Source organism: Octodon degus, unplaced genomic scaffold (genome assembly GCF_000260255.1).
Source record: "Octodon degus isolate 3935 unplaced genomic scaffold, OctDeg1.0 scaffold00045, whole genome shotgun sequence".
Taxonomy (NCBI): Eukaryota; Metazoa; Chordata; class Mammalia; order Rodentia; family Octodontidae; genus Octodon; species Octodon degus.
The window spans coordinates 10,613,488-10,628,465 of record NW_004524621.1 but is presented as its reverse complement, the minus strand read 5'-3'; the positions used below and the strand labels follow the sequence as shown (position 1 = coordinate 10,628,465).

The following is a 14,978-nucleotide window of genomic DNA, read 5'->3' as shown; positions in this document are numbered from 1 at the left end:
CAGGAAGCTGGACTGGGACTTGGCCTGACTGAGCTCAGTGGTCTCTCCTCCCTCCCATGGACCGACACTGACCCTTCTGCCTCCCAGAAGCAGCAGGGAAAATCCTCATGGGATGATGCAGATCTGCCTGCTGGGCAGATCACAGAGCCCCTGAAGCTCACCACCTTTGGGATAACTCATTAAATGAACCCTACTCCTAGCTCTGGAGGACTTTGTGAGATGTAGGACAGGGAGTTGCAGACTCTCAGACAACTGTCTTCCAAGAATTTCATCTGTACTCCATTGCAGTATTATCAATGGCAGATGTGCCAGGAACTGCTAAGTTCTTTATATATATTAACTCCTTTGATCCTCAGAAGAGCCTCTGAGGTAGGTGCCACTATCATTTATTTTACAGGAAAGAAATTGAGAAGTAGAGAGGTTAAGTAATTCATGTGTAGTCACAGGGATAGTGAGTTGTGTGCAGTTCTGAAGTTCATGTTCCTAATTTCTGTGCCATCTCTACAAGAGGAAACTGAAGCCCAGAGGGAGAGAGCGAGAGGTTTCCCCCTTTGCCATCACTCAGCCAGGCAGCAGGAGTGGAGGGGACCCTGACCTATTACCCTTACACTCAGGGCGCCCCCCACCCCCCAGGAAGCCCAGCCTGACTGTGCCTCTGTCTCCACCCATTTCCCTGCCTAGCTGCTGCTGAGTCAGTGGCCCCCTGGCCTCACCCCTTGGCTGGCTGCTCCAATCCAAAGAGTCCTCGCCTACATTCCTTGGCCACTCTCTAGCCCACAAGAGTTGAGACAACAAAGTTCAGTGACTGTGAGGGCTGAGCAGAGGCTGACGAAGTGGAGGAAACAGTTTGGAGCCCTGAGTAGTGGTAAAGGACCGTCCAGCTCCCAGATGCTGGGCTTTCTGGGGAGCCTGACCCTGGTGGGCTGGGTCATGGGCACTCTGGTGGCTGTCCTGCTGCTGGTGATGCTACTGGCTACCTGCCTTTTCTACAGACCACAGGAAGATGACAGAGAGAGGAACCATCTGGCAGTAGAGGAAAATCGAGCCCAGAGACTCAGGCCCCGGCTCTTCCATCGCCGGCATCCTGGCCATGTGTCTCCTCTGCTCAGTGCGGGTCTCCAGCAGCACCAGCTGCACCACCAGGCCCATCTTCAGCACCTCCAGCAGGCCCACCGGTTCCATCGTCAGTGCCACCACCAGCTCCTCCAGCAACACTACCAGGACTTCCAGCATCACCTCCAGAACTTCCAGCACCACCTCCAGCACCACCACCAGGCCCTCCACCACCCCCTTCAGCACCACCACCTTCACCATGCCCATGGAGGCCTCCACTGATGCCTGTCCTGCCCTCCCATTCATCACTAACATGAGTGGACCCCGCTGTTTTCATGCTGAGATGTGTTTCTGGGTGGAGAAGAAGTGCTGTGACCTGGTCCCTGCTTGGGCTTTATTTGCATACTAGCCCCTCTATGGCATGTCAGAGAATTTCAGACCATATGGGGTAGTCCTGTGGGCACTGGAGAGCTTGCCTGTGGACAGCAGGCTTGGCTGGACACCCACCCTGATTCGTGACTTTAACTCCTGGTGGCTGCAGAAGTAACAAGAGTATTTGGTGGAGCCAGTGCCTATCAAATGCAAAGTGCTCAAGTGATTTTCTTTAGGTGTCTGCTTCTGGCAAGTGGGTAACTGGAAGGGGCCTTGAGAATGTCCTTCCTGTGTGGAGAAAGCAGGGTGGGGCTGTACAGTCAATTTGCTATGCCTTGGTACAGGAAGTAAAAGCCACCAGGAAGCTTTTATGAAGAGGCTCTTCACTGCAGTGTGGTGGGAGGCAGGGAATCATGAGGGCAGAGTCTGTATTGTCCTGGGACCTCCCTTTTGGAGGAAGCTGGGGTCCCAGAGTCAGCTGTAGAGGGGGAGAAGGAGGGCTGGGGCACCTAGGCTGCCCCCTGGGGCTCTACTGTCTATCTCTTTCAGTCTGTCTCTGGGGCAGACTGAGCTCTGGGACCCTCAGAAACCCACTCCACAGACTGTTGCCTGGTACCTTGGTCAGGCTTTCTATGCAAGCTTTGAGTTGCCAACCAGCTTGTCTCTAGGTGTCTTTGGGTGGCGAAGGGACTGGCAGGGAAAAAGTAGAGTTATTTAAACTGCTGGGGTCCTGGGTGAACTTTACGGGGGTGCTTGCGTCCTCTGGACTTCAGTTTCCTTTTGTGTAAAATGAGATGAGCAACAGGGATATACTCTCCTGTCAAAGCTGGGATCATGCTGCCTCATGCTCTATGAACTCTCAGTGCTGCGCAGAGACAGGAAATCTCCTGAGGCCTTAGCCCGTGCTGGGGGAGCTGAGGAGGGAGCAGAGGCTATCGAAGCTGGGTGGGGGTGGAGCGGGGGGCTGGTGAGGCAGGGGGGAGGGGCTGGGGAACAGACCAGCAAGTCAGGGGCATGGTGATTCACTGGAATAGAATGTCCTCTCTCCTTTCTGTTTCCCAGCTGGTTCTCTGTGAGGCTGGGGGAGGGGTGACAGGGTGGGGGGAAGAGGCAAGCTTTCAGCGACAGCCATGGGAAAGTGGATCATAGGTTCCAGGATGGTTGATGTTCTTTCTGCTGTGTCCTTCGAATCCACTTCCCCTTCTATACCCATGGCCATGCTCTCAGTCCGGTGCAGACCTCGTCCTCAGCCTGGTTTCCCCCACAGAAGCCTCCTTGTCTACCTACCTCAGACCCTGCTCCTTTTTGCAGCTTCTCTACACAGATTTTACAGAGAAATCAAAGAATAGCTCTCCTCTGAGTCTCAGAGGCAGAGGCAGCAGAGGAAGTCTAGAGTCGTGGCTGAGCAGTTGTCCTTTATAACAGATTAAAAATATTGAACTGGGGCCCTGGCCCTAGCTCAGTCCTTTAAGTGGCTGCTTCCACAAAGCTGTCAGCCTCAGGTCGCTGGAGTTCGAACCTCACAACTCTCCCGCTGGCCAAAAGTGCCCTGAAGGCATTCGAGGAACCAAAAAAAAAAAAAAAAAAATATTGAACTACTCTCAGCTACCCCAGATGAACTATACCTGTGTGTACCCACACAAAACAGGCAAATAAGAAACAGTTAGACTAGGAACACAGCCCCTCATGCTCCCATCACCCAGATTAATAAGGCGATTTTAGGATTCAGTGGGAAGCCACAGCGCTGTGGCTCGGTGCATCATGTTCCCTTTTTTTCTGCTTCTGGTTGCCCCAGTTAGTACACATAATCTGCGATGTCTGGCAGTGCTTCCTGTGCCCATGTGGAGGAGCAGCCCAGAACCCAGATTGTCCATTCATTTTAGAAACAGCACAGAGTGAGAATATCATAGTGTGTTGCTCTCCCATTCTCCGTAGGACATTTCCTAATACTGGTACCTGGTTGTTGGAGATACTGGAAAGGCTCTAGGCTGTATGTCCTTTGAATCAGCCCCCTGCCCTCTCTGTTCCTTGGCATCCTGATTAATAAAATGGCACAATCAGGTGATGGTTCTGTAGTCACGTGCTACCTAGAAAGAACACTGAGCTGGGTGTGGAGGGAAGGAAGCCCCCTCTTTCCTGTAGTTACCACTGCGAACTAGGGGCCAGCCATAGGCAGAATATTCAAGCTCTGTGACTGTATCACATCTCTAGTGTGGAGACGAAGTTACTACATAGGGCTGCTGGGAAGAGACCACATGCTTGGCTGTGTCCGGTAGCTGGAATTATTATTTCTCTCTACTTCATTTCAGTGTTGGTAAAAGGAGGTCTGAAGACCCAGATGCCTTTGTGGAAGTGGCTGGGCTCTCAGAGAGTGTTGAGTGTGAGGGGCCAGAATGGAGTCCCTCCCGCTGACTTATACTTACCCAGTGGGCTTGGCCTGGTTCATTCTCAGGGGACAGGGGTTGTGTGTGTGGGGGGGCAGGGCAAGCGCTGTCACTGAGCGGGGAGGGTGACAGCTGTGGGTCACTCACAATTGGAGGAAGGGATTCAGGAAGTACTCACAGCTGCTCAGACATCCTGGAGCCAAGTTCCAGGCAGGGTCAACACTACAGCATCCAGGGAGAAGTGTCATGGATTCCAGGGTCGGCCACCAGGCAGGGATGCCACAGCACTAGGTACCACTGGGGCTGGCCCTCAGAGGTCTAGGGTGAGTCTTCACAGCACCTGGGTTAGCAGTGGGCCTGGGCTGGCACTGAAGAGGGCTTCTTCTGGACCTCCGGATGAGGGAGCCCCAGTGCGTCACTGAAAGGCTGGGATCTGCCAGCTTTCTGAGCAAACTCTCACCCATCTAACTGCATTCTCCCAAACTCACTCAGAAAAAAGAGGGCAAATGCAGCCCAACCTCCTCCCCATATCCCCTGTGCAGGCCTCCTGGCTCCCTTGGTGCCTGGTTTGTGCCCTCACCCCCACCTTCTCAGAAGGCCACTTGCCCAAGGTCCCTCAGGGGAGGAGCAGACTCCTGCATTCACTGGAGAAGGAAATGAGTGTATAATTGCTCTTGAAGTCTGTAGGAGTCGCCAGAGGGTCAAGGCTGCCTGGCTCACTCTGCCCCCCTCCTCCTCACCACTTTCCACGGCTGGGAGTCACGTGCTCAGGTCTTCCTGGGCGGTGCTTGTCAGTGGAGTTGACCACAGCCCTTGGAGCCCCAGGGAGGTTTAGAGGATAGAGATCATCTGAGAATCAGGCCGAAAGGCCTCCTGGGGGCACTGAGCACCCTGGGGCGGTGCCACCCAGGGTCCCAGCCTTAGAAACCTAAGGAGAACAATAGCCTGTGGAATGCAGGGCAACTGTGACCACCAAGAAGGCCTGCTTCGGATGGGGAGCTAAGGCCCTGAGAGCGCCCAAGCTGCTAATTGTGCATTGGTCCCCCGTGCAGAACATGGAAATACTGGTGATTGGGGTGGTGGCAGTACTCCTCTTGGTCACCGTGGTCATCACCTGTATTCTCTGCTGCTTCAGCTATGATTCGAAGACCCAGGATCCTCAGGGAGGCCCTGGCCACAGCTTCACAGTGGCTACGTTTCGTCGAGAGTCTTCTTTCTTCACCAGGACTGAGAGCCGAGCCCAGCCACTGCAGAGTTCCCAGGACTTCTGGATCACTATGTGAGGCCTCACAGTCCTTCAGGATTTGTTTCTTGACGGATCGGACCCACAGCCCCCTCATCAAGCCTTCCTTGGGGTTTCCCTCCTCCCAGGCCTGTCCTCTTCCGGTGCCTTGAGAATTTGGAGTTTCTTTCCTTCCTGGGTTGCTGTGCCCTTAGGCCTGGGGGATCTGAGGAATTGGGACTGGGTGGGAGTCAGCTCCTATCCCGGAGAACCTGACTAGGCCCTACCCACAGGATGGGCTCAGGAGGGGTCTAAGGAGGCGTGGAACATTCACCAAATGGGACTTCGTGGAGCACCAGCTCAGCAGAAATATCACTGGAATTTGTTGTCACAAGGTGGCTCTACTGCCATGGAGGAAGCAGTGTTTTCAAGTGAACATTTTTAGAAGCCACTTCTTATGGACTCCAGCTTCCTTAAGAGTATTTTTGCATACTGCACAGGGCCCAACCCTGCAACTCCCCCCTCCACCAGTTGCCTGAAATCAGCTCTGAAATTCTGAAACAAAAGAGCTGCTTCCTGGGAACAAGTAATTTACTTTGTAATTGAAGATGTAGATCCTTTTATGGGTCTTTCCAAATCTGGTTTGGAAAAGTACAAAAGGAAACAAGAGAAAATAACAGCTACAGAAAGTACAAGATGTTTTATTAACCGGAAAGCCAGAAAGAAGACTTTTAAACATATTTTTAATTCAATCTTACTGCGATAGCTTAACAGATCACTCCGATTCTTAAAGAATGAGAGTTGTGTTACGCAGGAATGATAGAAAAGTCATGATCTGAAATCGACTCCAAAAATATTAAAATGTCATGTTATGTTCATAGCAGGTGACAAAGCTTTTGTTTTCACTATAAATGAATGCTTTTTTTATTAGTCGAAAATCTCTTCTGTGTCCATGGAATAAGCTGTGCCATATCTGAAGGTATGGTTTGAAGGTACAAACCTTTGAGCCTTCTGGATCATCCATCAGTAACTGCCTGCACATGGGTGCTTCTCCCAGGGCCTGCCTGCTGAGGGGCAGGCCTGAACTCGAGGTGGTCTTTGGTCTGTGAGAGGGTCCAGACACACTGCTCTTGCTGTGTGGCTACCACAGGAAGGACTCAGAGAGAGAGAGGCCGAGGCGAGGGAGGTGTTAGGGCAGAGGGGAAGTACCAGGCTGATGGAGAGGTTGGAGTGGATGACCCTGGGGAGGAGAAGGCTCAGCCTGGGCGAGGGAGCTCCTGGGCCTGTCCACATCTGGACACTGCAGCCCCCATGTGGGCCTGTCCTGCATGCACAGGAAGGAAGCTGGCTGCAAGGAGCCCTGGAGGCTGCGTAAATAAACTGTTGCAGGTGTGCTCTCTACAAGTGAATGTTGACACAGTGTCTGGGTGCATGATGGTTATTAGGGACAAGCACCTGTGTGGGGAAGGAGCTGGAAGCAGGACTGGGCAGAGGAAGAAGTTCAAGGAGGATGAAGCAGGCAGGTCCTTAATGCCCCTCCCACCTTCACTTGGAAGCTTGCCTCCTGGTAAGTGGTGAAGTGTTTGGCCTCAGACAAGGCGGGCCTCTGTAGCTGAAGCAGCCCTGAAGTCTTTCCTTGAAAGGCACCTGGGTAGTGAACTTCCAAAGGAATTGTCAGGGTCTTCTTTCCAGAGGTGCAGAGGCTGGCCAGAGGTGGATCCAGACGTAAGGAAATTCCCAGGCTCAGGAGCCCACAGTGGAGACAGACGGCTGTGTAAGCGGGAAGGTGGCTCTTAGGGAGGGAATGCAAGCAGTCTGCTCCTCTCTAGATCAGGCACCCTGTGGCTATAGCCAAGTCCCCGAATCCTGACTGATAGCCCTGCCCCAGTCCTGTGTGGTCCTCACCCTCACAGGGTCAGTGCAGTTCACTGGGTTTGAGTAACAGGACTGTGAAAACAAAGCCGTGGTGGGGAGAGCCTGGCCTCCCTCTGTGGGAGTTAGGCAGTCCTCAAGTCCTAGGGAATCTTCACTGGCTCACTTGCTCTTTCACCCACTCATATACCCACCCACTTACCTATGTACTCACCCACCCACCCATCTATCCACCCCTCACCCTCCCATCCACTCATCCATTTACTCACTGCCATCCATCCACCTACCCATCCATCTATTCACCCACCTGTCATCCACTCATCCATCCCTCCATTCTCCCTCTACCCACACACCCATCCTTCTACCCACCCAACCACCCACTCACCATCTGTCTAGCCACCCAAACAGCTCCCTGAATCTTACTTCCTCTTACCCAGTGCTCACTTGAGAACACACCATTTATTCATTCATTTCATCACTCAAGCACCTATTCAGTCATTTACTTCTCCATTCAGTGAACACTGACGGAACACCTACTGTTTGCTAGTCCCTGCCCAGAGAAGGTGGGAGTCAACAGATTGTCATGGTTTGGGTGGAGAATGGCCCCAGAATGACTCACTTATGAGGTCATTGGTGGGATTTTGGAAGGTGACTGAATCAAGGGGACAGTATAACTGACTTGCTGTTAGGAGGTTGTCACCAGCATGACGTGGAAGGGTGTACCTCCCTTCCTGGATCATCCCTCCTCTCTCTGCTTCCTGGCTGACAGAGGATGAGCAGCCTTCCTCCTCCCAAGTTTCCTCTCTACCATGCTGTTCTGCCTTGGAGCCTGCTGGCCAGATGCTGTAACCTGAAACCCAAATAAACCTCTTCTTCTTTAAGAGTGGGTGTTAGGTACTGTGTCCCAGCAAGAAGAAGGTGGCTAAGGCAGACATGTTCCCAGCACTCAGTGGATAAGCATCAGGAGAAGGGAAGCTGAGAGACCCAGGAAAACCTCAGAGGCAACAATGAGCCGGACTGGGAGGAGAGAAAGGAACTCAGCAGTGAAATTTAGGGGAAAGAGAACAGGCAAGGGCAGGGATTCAGCAGCGCAGCCTGGCTGACACCTAATGAGGCTGGGAGGAAGCACTCTTGGCCAGCATGTTTCTGGGCAATAGGCTATGCGGGCTACACAGGAGTGGCCTTACCTATTGGGCTGGGAAGGTGCACTGTCCAGGCACACGCAAGAGCATCGCTGCCCTGCGCCAGAGCTGCAGGCGGGGCTTGCAACAGGAGCTCAAGATGAGGTGCTTGGCAGACCTTTGTGAGGACGGGTCTATGTAGAGTGGGGCTGAGGGCAGGAGGAGCAGCCCCAGGAGAGCCGGGGCTTTGAGAAGAAAAGGTGGGAAAGATCGCCACAAGGGAGGGGAAAGAGGAGCAGCTAGAGAAGGAGCAGGAAGGTGGGAGCATGTGGGACAGAGAACTGGGGGAGGAGGGTGTCAGCTTTAGCCAATAAAAATATAGGACATCTGTTTAACTTGAAACCTCAGTCAGATGACAAATAATTTTTAGTGCAAATATACCCCTGTAGTATTTGAGACATATGCTGAAACATTCTTCAGAGTCTGTCTGAAATTGAAGTTTCACTGGGCAGCCTGCATTTTTTCTGGTGACTCCAGGGGGAAACAGTGGTTCTGAGAGGCTGGGTTAAGTTGCTGATGGCTGCAGCGGCTGGCAAAGGTGAATATACAGAAGAGGTCCTTGGATTCTGGGAACTTGAGGGTCGATAGTGACCTCAGTGGGCAGAGTGAGGTGAGCAGGCACATGTGGTCACCATCCATCCCCTCCCGCTGCTCTCCTGGGGCTGCTCCTCCTGCCCCTTGGCCTGCTCTTCATGGACCTGTCCTTGCAAGGGTCCACCAAGCACCTCATCTCCAGCTCCTGTTGCAAGCCCCGCCTGCAGCACTGGCGCAGGGCAGCGATGCTCTTGCGTGTGCCTGGACAGTGCACCTTCCCTGCACAATAAGTAAGGCTGCTCGTGTGTAGCCTTTATAGCCCGTTACCCAGAAACACGCTGGCCAAGTGCAGCAAATGGTGTTTCCCTTGGGTACTGGCTGCTGAATCCCTGCCCTTGCCTGTTCTCTGAACTAGCACTTTCCCCTGAATTTCACTTGCTGAGTTCCTTTCTCTCCTTCTAGTCCAGTTCCTGGTTTCTTCCTCTGAAGCTTTCCTGGGTCTCTCAGTGTCCCTTCCCCTGATGCCTTATCTAGGAGCCCTCTTAGGTCTCTGACTTTGAAGAAGGGGTCTTTGCCATCTGCAGTGCCCACAGGCATCCCAAGAAGCCTCCCCTGAAGAGGAAAGTGCTACTGAGGACCAACAGACCTCTGTGCCCAGACTTCACGTTGAGCTGCACTAAGAATTTGCCCCTTCAGAGGCCTGTGCCCCTCCTGCCACAGACCTTGGTTTCCTTCACCCCTGGGGCTTTCCCCCTATCTCCACCCCTGAGCAAAGGGAGACCCACTCAATTCCATCCCAGCTCCACTGGGCACATGGGGAGGGCCGGTCTTCCCTGTGCCCCAAGCCCTGACTTTCTGGTCTTTTAGCAGAGACAAGAATCCCATCTTGCCTTGGAACCTTGAAACCCCACTTCCTGGAAGGCTGGGGGAAGAGGCAGCCTCCACCTCACTCATGGTCCACATTCCCTGCTGCTGCAACCAGGGTGGTATTTCTCACTGGGACAGACTGAATTCTGGAACCAGCAGGCTTTGGAATAACATGTTTTCCGGAAAAGTGCCTTCCTAAAAGGAAACCACTTGTTCCAAGGAGTAGAAAAGGGTCATTGTGCTTCACCAGGTCCCCATTCCTGAGGACATGACACTTGAGGCAGGCACAGTTGGAGACACAGAGACTTTCAGCCCCACCACATCGTCCCACAGAGGCATTCCTCTTGTACCTCCACCAGAGTGAGAAGCTGGAAATGCCCTGAACACCAGCAAGAGGGGGCTGTCGGTACACCCTAGCACAGCTATAGAATCCAGTGCTAGCGGGCTTCGAAAGACTGAGGTTATTCACCATGCATTGAATTAGAGATCTATGAATGTGGCCACATGGTAAAATCATATTTTTTGGTTAAAGACACTTCTATGCATAGAAAAAGATGTGGAAGCTACAGACCAAGGTACTAATAAGCAGATGTTTCTGGATGGTAACATTACTTATGTATTTTAAATGCTTCCCCTTAAACTGGGCATGGTGGTGCACTCCTATAATCCCAGCACTCTGGGAAGCTGAAGCCACAGGGCTACAAATTTGAGCCTAGGCTGTGCAACTTCTATATTTTTGGGGGGTTCAGGGGGGATGATTGAAGCCAGGGCCTTGTCTTATACTAGGCAAGCATTCTACCACTGAGCGACATGTCCAGCTGTGCAATTTAGAGACTTAGTGAGAAATTGTCTCAGTTTTTTTTTTTTTTTTTTTTTTGTTTGTTTGGTTTTTTTGGTGGAACTGGGGACTGTACTCAAGCCCTTGTGCTTGCCAGGCAAGCACTTATTCTACTGAACCATCTCCCCAGCCCCTGTCTCAAAATTTAAAAAAACTTTCTTTTCCTTTTTCTCTTTCTTTTTTCTTTCTTTCTTTCTTTCTTTCTTTCTTTCTTTCTTTCTTTCTTTCTTTCTTTCTTTCTTTCTTAAGAAGACAGGGCTTGTAGCTCAGTGCCAAGGGTCTGAATTCAAGCTGCAGTGCCCACCCCTCCCACGGCTAATTCACAACGGTGCAGATGGTTGCTAACTTTCCAGAAGACACTGGGCCCTCTGGGGGCTGAGGGTGACTGCTGGGACATCTGGCTCTGCAGGGGTGTGCTTGGGTGGGCTGAGGAAGGTAGAGGCTGCTCTGGGCCTCACTGTCTGTGGGCAAGGCCTGGCTGTACCCACACTTATCCTATCTCTCTAGGGATCAGGCATGGATCCTAATCCAAGATTAGTGAGGCAAGGCTGAGGAATCTGCCCAAGTATTTCCTGACTCCAGTTTTAGAGGGAGATAATCGGACCTGCAGCTAAGGGTGTGTGTGGGTCTTATTTGCAATGACTTCTGACTTCTGTGCTGAGGTCTTTTTAGCTGCCCACAGACTCCATTTAGGAAGCCACGCTCTGGTGGCCTAGAGCTCTCTTGTCCTGTTCTTCTGAGATTATATCACCATGGCAGCCCATAGTCCTTGTATGGGGCCCTACAGAAGGGGTGGCTGACTCTCACTTCTAATGTCGGTCAACTGAACTTTCTGTGCCCCTCTTATTGGTCACTGTCCTTGAACAGAATTGCCATTTGATTTTCTGATGTTCTTTCCAGTCTTCGTCTTCATTGCCTGGCTGGTCAGGTGATTGTCCTAGAGTCCAGCCTAGAGCCTGTAAAGGATGTGGGGGCTCTACCCTCACCTTCAGACTCTTGATGTATCAGGCAGATTCTCATTGCTGTAATGAAATACTTAACATAAACAACTTAAGGAGGATAGCAGGTATCTTGTGGCTCATGGTCCCAGAGATTTCAGTTCATGGTTAGCTGGCTCCAAGGCAGAAACATCACGGTGGAAGGGCCTGGCAGGGGAAGGCTGCTCACCACATGGCAGACCTAAAGATAGGTCTGGGGGGTGGGGAAGGAGGAGGGGGGAAGTGGGAGAAAGAGTGAGAGTGAGAGAAAGACACTCTAGGGACAAGATATACCCCTTTAAAGGCACGCCCCCAGTGACCTACTTCCTCCAGCTGGGCCCTGTCTCTTAATAGCCCATTCAGCTCATCAGTGACTTAATCCATTGATGAGGATAGTGCTCTTGTGATCCATTACCGCTCTAAGTCCCAACTTTGAACACTGCTGTATTGGCAATCAAGCCCTCGATACATGAGTCTTCATATTTAAACCACAACACTTTGACAGCTGTGGGAAACAAATCATGTTTTCCCAAGATGTCCATGTCCTAATCCCTAGAAGCCATGAATATGTTATCTTCACACAGGGGAATGAAGGTTGCAGACAGAATGATAGCTGCTCATCAGTTCACCTTGAAATAAAATATTTTCCTAAATAATGTGAATGAGCTCAATGCAATCAAAATGCTCCTTTAATGTGGAAGAGTCAGGCCAAGAAATGTCATGTGAGAAAGCTAGAAGAGGGCTTCTACGGCAAGGAGCATGGGCAGGCTCTAGCAGTTGTAGGAGGAGTTAAGTACATACTTTCCCCCAGAGCCTCCAGCTAGGGGCACTTCCTATCAATATTTTGATTTTAGACCAGGGACTCCCACCTGAATGGGAGAGCTGGAAAATATCCTTAGTTCAACCATTTGAACTAAGCAAGACACATGCTTGAGTTAGCAGCCTCTAGTTAACCCAATCCTGGTTGCCAACAAAGTGGTAAAGTGGCCTCTGAGGATCTCAGGTCTAGCAGCTGTAGATTTGGGGACAAGGATGGGGGAGATGGAAATGACACTTCTCAGTGAGCAGAGAGTAATAACATGACAATGGCCAGGCCCTGGGTTGGGTGGGGGCAGTATGCACACACAGCAACCCAAATCTTATTCTATGAGAACATTCACATAAAAGTGCAAAGGTGCTGGGTGTTGTGGTGCACACTTGTATTTCCAGCCCTCTGGGAGGGTGAGGTGGGAGACGTGAAAGTTCAAGCCCAACCTGAGTAACTTAGTGACTCAGTGAGATCCTATCTCAAAATTAAAAAATAAAACATAAAAAGAGGGCTGAGAATGTAGCTCAGTGCAAAGGCCTTTGGTTAATATTCAGTATGGAATGTGAAAAAGTGCAAACACGTACAGTGGTACCTCAGTTCACGCATGCTTTTGTTTGTGAACAATATGGCTTGCAAATAGAAGCACTGGGCATAATTTTGTCTTTGTAAACTCTACACTGGAGGAGGAACACAATCATGGCCATCTTTTCCACAGAAACACAAATGTGGCCCTCTTTTCCAGAATTTGGAACAAATTAAGTTCGTGAACTAAGGCACCACTGCACGTCTAAGAGGATGTTCAAGTAGTATTATTTTTAATAGCAAAACATTATAAAGATGCAAGATACATCAATAGGGAAACATGAACAAATGATGGTGCATTCATGAAGTAGAAGAAGAGAGGATGATGAAAATATATCAAGTTGGTAGCTGTCGCTTACAAATAATAAGCAGAGGGAAAACCACCAGTTATTGAATGTTTTCATTATAAAAAGTGAATAAACATTCCTCTTCTCCAAGGAAATAGAAAGAAGAAAAAAAAAAACCCTGCTGCATCCTTTCTAATGTATTAAGAGGAATCATAGTATTGATTTTGTATTATGTCATATTTCTTTTTTTTTTTTTTTTTTGGCAGAACTGGGGATTGAACTCAGGCCCTTGAGCTTACCAGGGAAGCGGTTATTCTACTGAGTGTCTCCCCGGCCCCTATGTCATATTTCTTGATAGTGCATTATTTTAGTTACTGAAAGTGTACAGGATACATGGAAGCAGAATTTAATGTCAAATTTTATTTCATGTAGATTTCACACACATATTTATACAGCATATAAATATTTATATGCATATTATACAAACACATTTATGCAAACATAGTATGTCAACCTCAGGAGGACAGATTTGGATTAAGAAGAATTACACTGGATTTTCTAGCCTTCTATACTTATTTGAACAAGCACATATTGCTTTTTATCACATGTCATATTTTTTAAAAAGATGGTATAAAGGTTAAGAAAAGCAAACTTGACTGTTGTCATGTGGGATGACAGCTGTGATTTGCACCAGAGGCCTGCTGGGCCGAGGGGTGAGTTCCACCTAGCAAGCATACTCAGGACACATGTAGACAAATTCGAGTCCTTTTCCTTGTGAGCTCATTCCCGACAAGAGTGTCACAGATCCTCCCACTGAAAGCTGGAGTCATCCAAGGCCCCTGAAGCTTTCCGGAAGTAGTGCTCAGGCCGCGGCCAGGAATGGGCGGGCTGCTCTGAGTTTTACGGCACTTTCAGGCTGTAACTTAACTTTCTGGCCCCCATCTAGTGAACTTTGCACCTCTTTATAATTTGTTCTCTCCTTTTTATAGTTCATAACTCTCACAGGAAGGATAAAATTTCCTGATTTGCTGTCTGATACAGATTAGTTATTGGTAGGTTCTTCTGCGGGACAGAGAAGCAGAAGGAAAAGAGAGGGAAAGGCCTTTATTGCCTTTGAGAGGATGGATGGCGGGGAGATTGGGGACGCTCTGACCTGAGACAGGAAGGCTGAGAGTGCCTGGACTTTTGCTAGGGGTGGGGCTTGAGAGGCAGGTTCGGTGACACATAAGGAGCCGATTGGGGGTCCCCTTGTGTGTGTGTGTGTGTGGGAAGGTATCCAGGCCTGGGGGCGGGGGAAGTAGACATTGGGAAAGTAAGATGCTACTTTTGGGATCCAGTCATCTTGAATCAGGGCCATGATAATTTAACAATTTGTACTTGGGCCAGAACCTATCAGGTATATGTTATGGTCTGCGGCAAAGGGCTGTATGGGCTCGCCAAAGGTGCATGCGCTCAGGTGGGGCTTTTGCCAAAGTCACGGGGTCATGGGGGTGGCACAGTCTTCAGCAGGTTAGCCCACTGATGAGCTCAGAGCCGAAAGCGCTGCTATGGTGCTGGGGCTGGCTGAACAAGGTGAGTCACAGAAGTGACCTAGAAGGGCGGATTCTTTGTTTTAACTGATCAATTATCCAAAATTAAAATTTTCATTATAACAGGAAAGGTGTGTTCTTTCTCTTTTTTTGTTTTTCAAGGAATTTTTAAATTTCTAATTTGGTTATTTAATTTTTTTGCAGCACTGGAGATTGAACTCATGACTTTGTGCTTGCCAGGCAAGCACTCGTGCCACTGAGCTATAACCCCAGCTCGAAAGGTGTGTTCTTGTCCCTTGCTCCTCCTTTTTTCTCTGTCACTTCCTGGTCCTTCAACTTCTTCGTTGCTGTGAAGTAAGCAGCTCTCCTCTGTGAAGCCTTTCTGGCTTAGAGCCCCTTCTGAGTGAAACCTCAGAAGCCATCAGTCTCTCTCTCTCTCTCTCTCTCTCTCTCTCTCTCTCTCTCTCTCTCT

General features: G+C 50.1%; 2 protein-coding genes across 2 annotated transcripts; both read left to right on the top strand.

The window, feature by feature from the left end:
- The first annotated feature begins 753 nt into the window (after positions 1–753).
- Positions 754–1,381, top strand: Hrct1 (histidine rich carboxyl terminus 1). Its single transcript, XM_023716034.1, has one exon. The coding sequence runs from the start codon at positions 889–891 to the stop codon at positions 1,333–1,335; it is 447 nt and encodes a 148-aa protein (XP_023571802.1). The 5' UTR covers positions 754–888; the 3' UTR covers positions 1,336–1,381.
- A 1,638-nt stretch (positions 1,382–3,019) lies between these two features.
- Positions 3,020–5,911, top strand: LOC111816977 (small regulatory polypeptide of amino acid response-like). The gene has a single exon (XM_023716105.1). The coding sequence runs from the start codon at positions 4,865–4,867 to the stop codon at positions 5,090–5,092; it is 228 nt and encodes a 75-aa protein (XP_023571873.1). The 5' UTR covers positions 3,020–4,864; the 3' UTR covers positions 5,093–5,911.
- The last annotated feature ends 9,067 nt before the right edge of the window (positions 5,912–14,978 follow it).

Coding starts and splice junctions, on each gene's coding strand:
- Hrct1 (XM_023716034.1), top strand. CDS start 889: ATGCTGGGCTTTCTGGGGAGCCTGACCCTGGTGGGCTGGGTCATGGGC.
- LOC111816977 (XM_023716105.1), top strand. CDS start 4,865: ATGGAAATACTGGTGATTGGGGTGGTGGCAGTACTCCTCTTGGTCACC.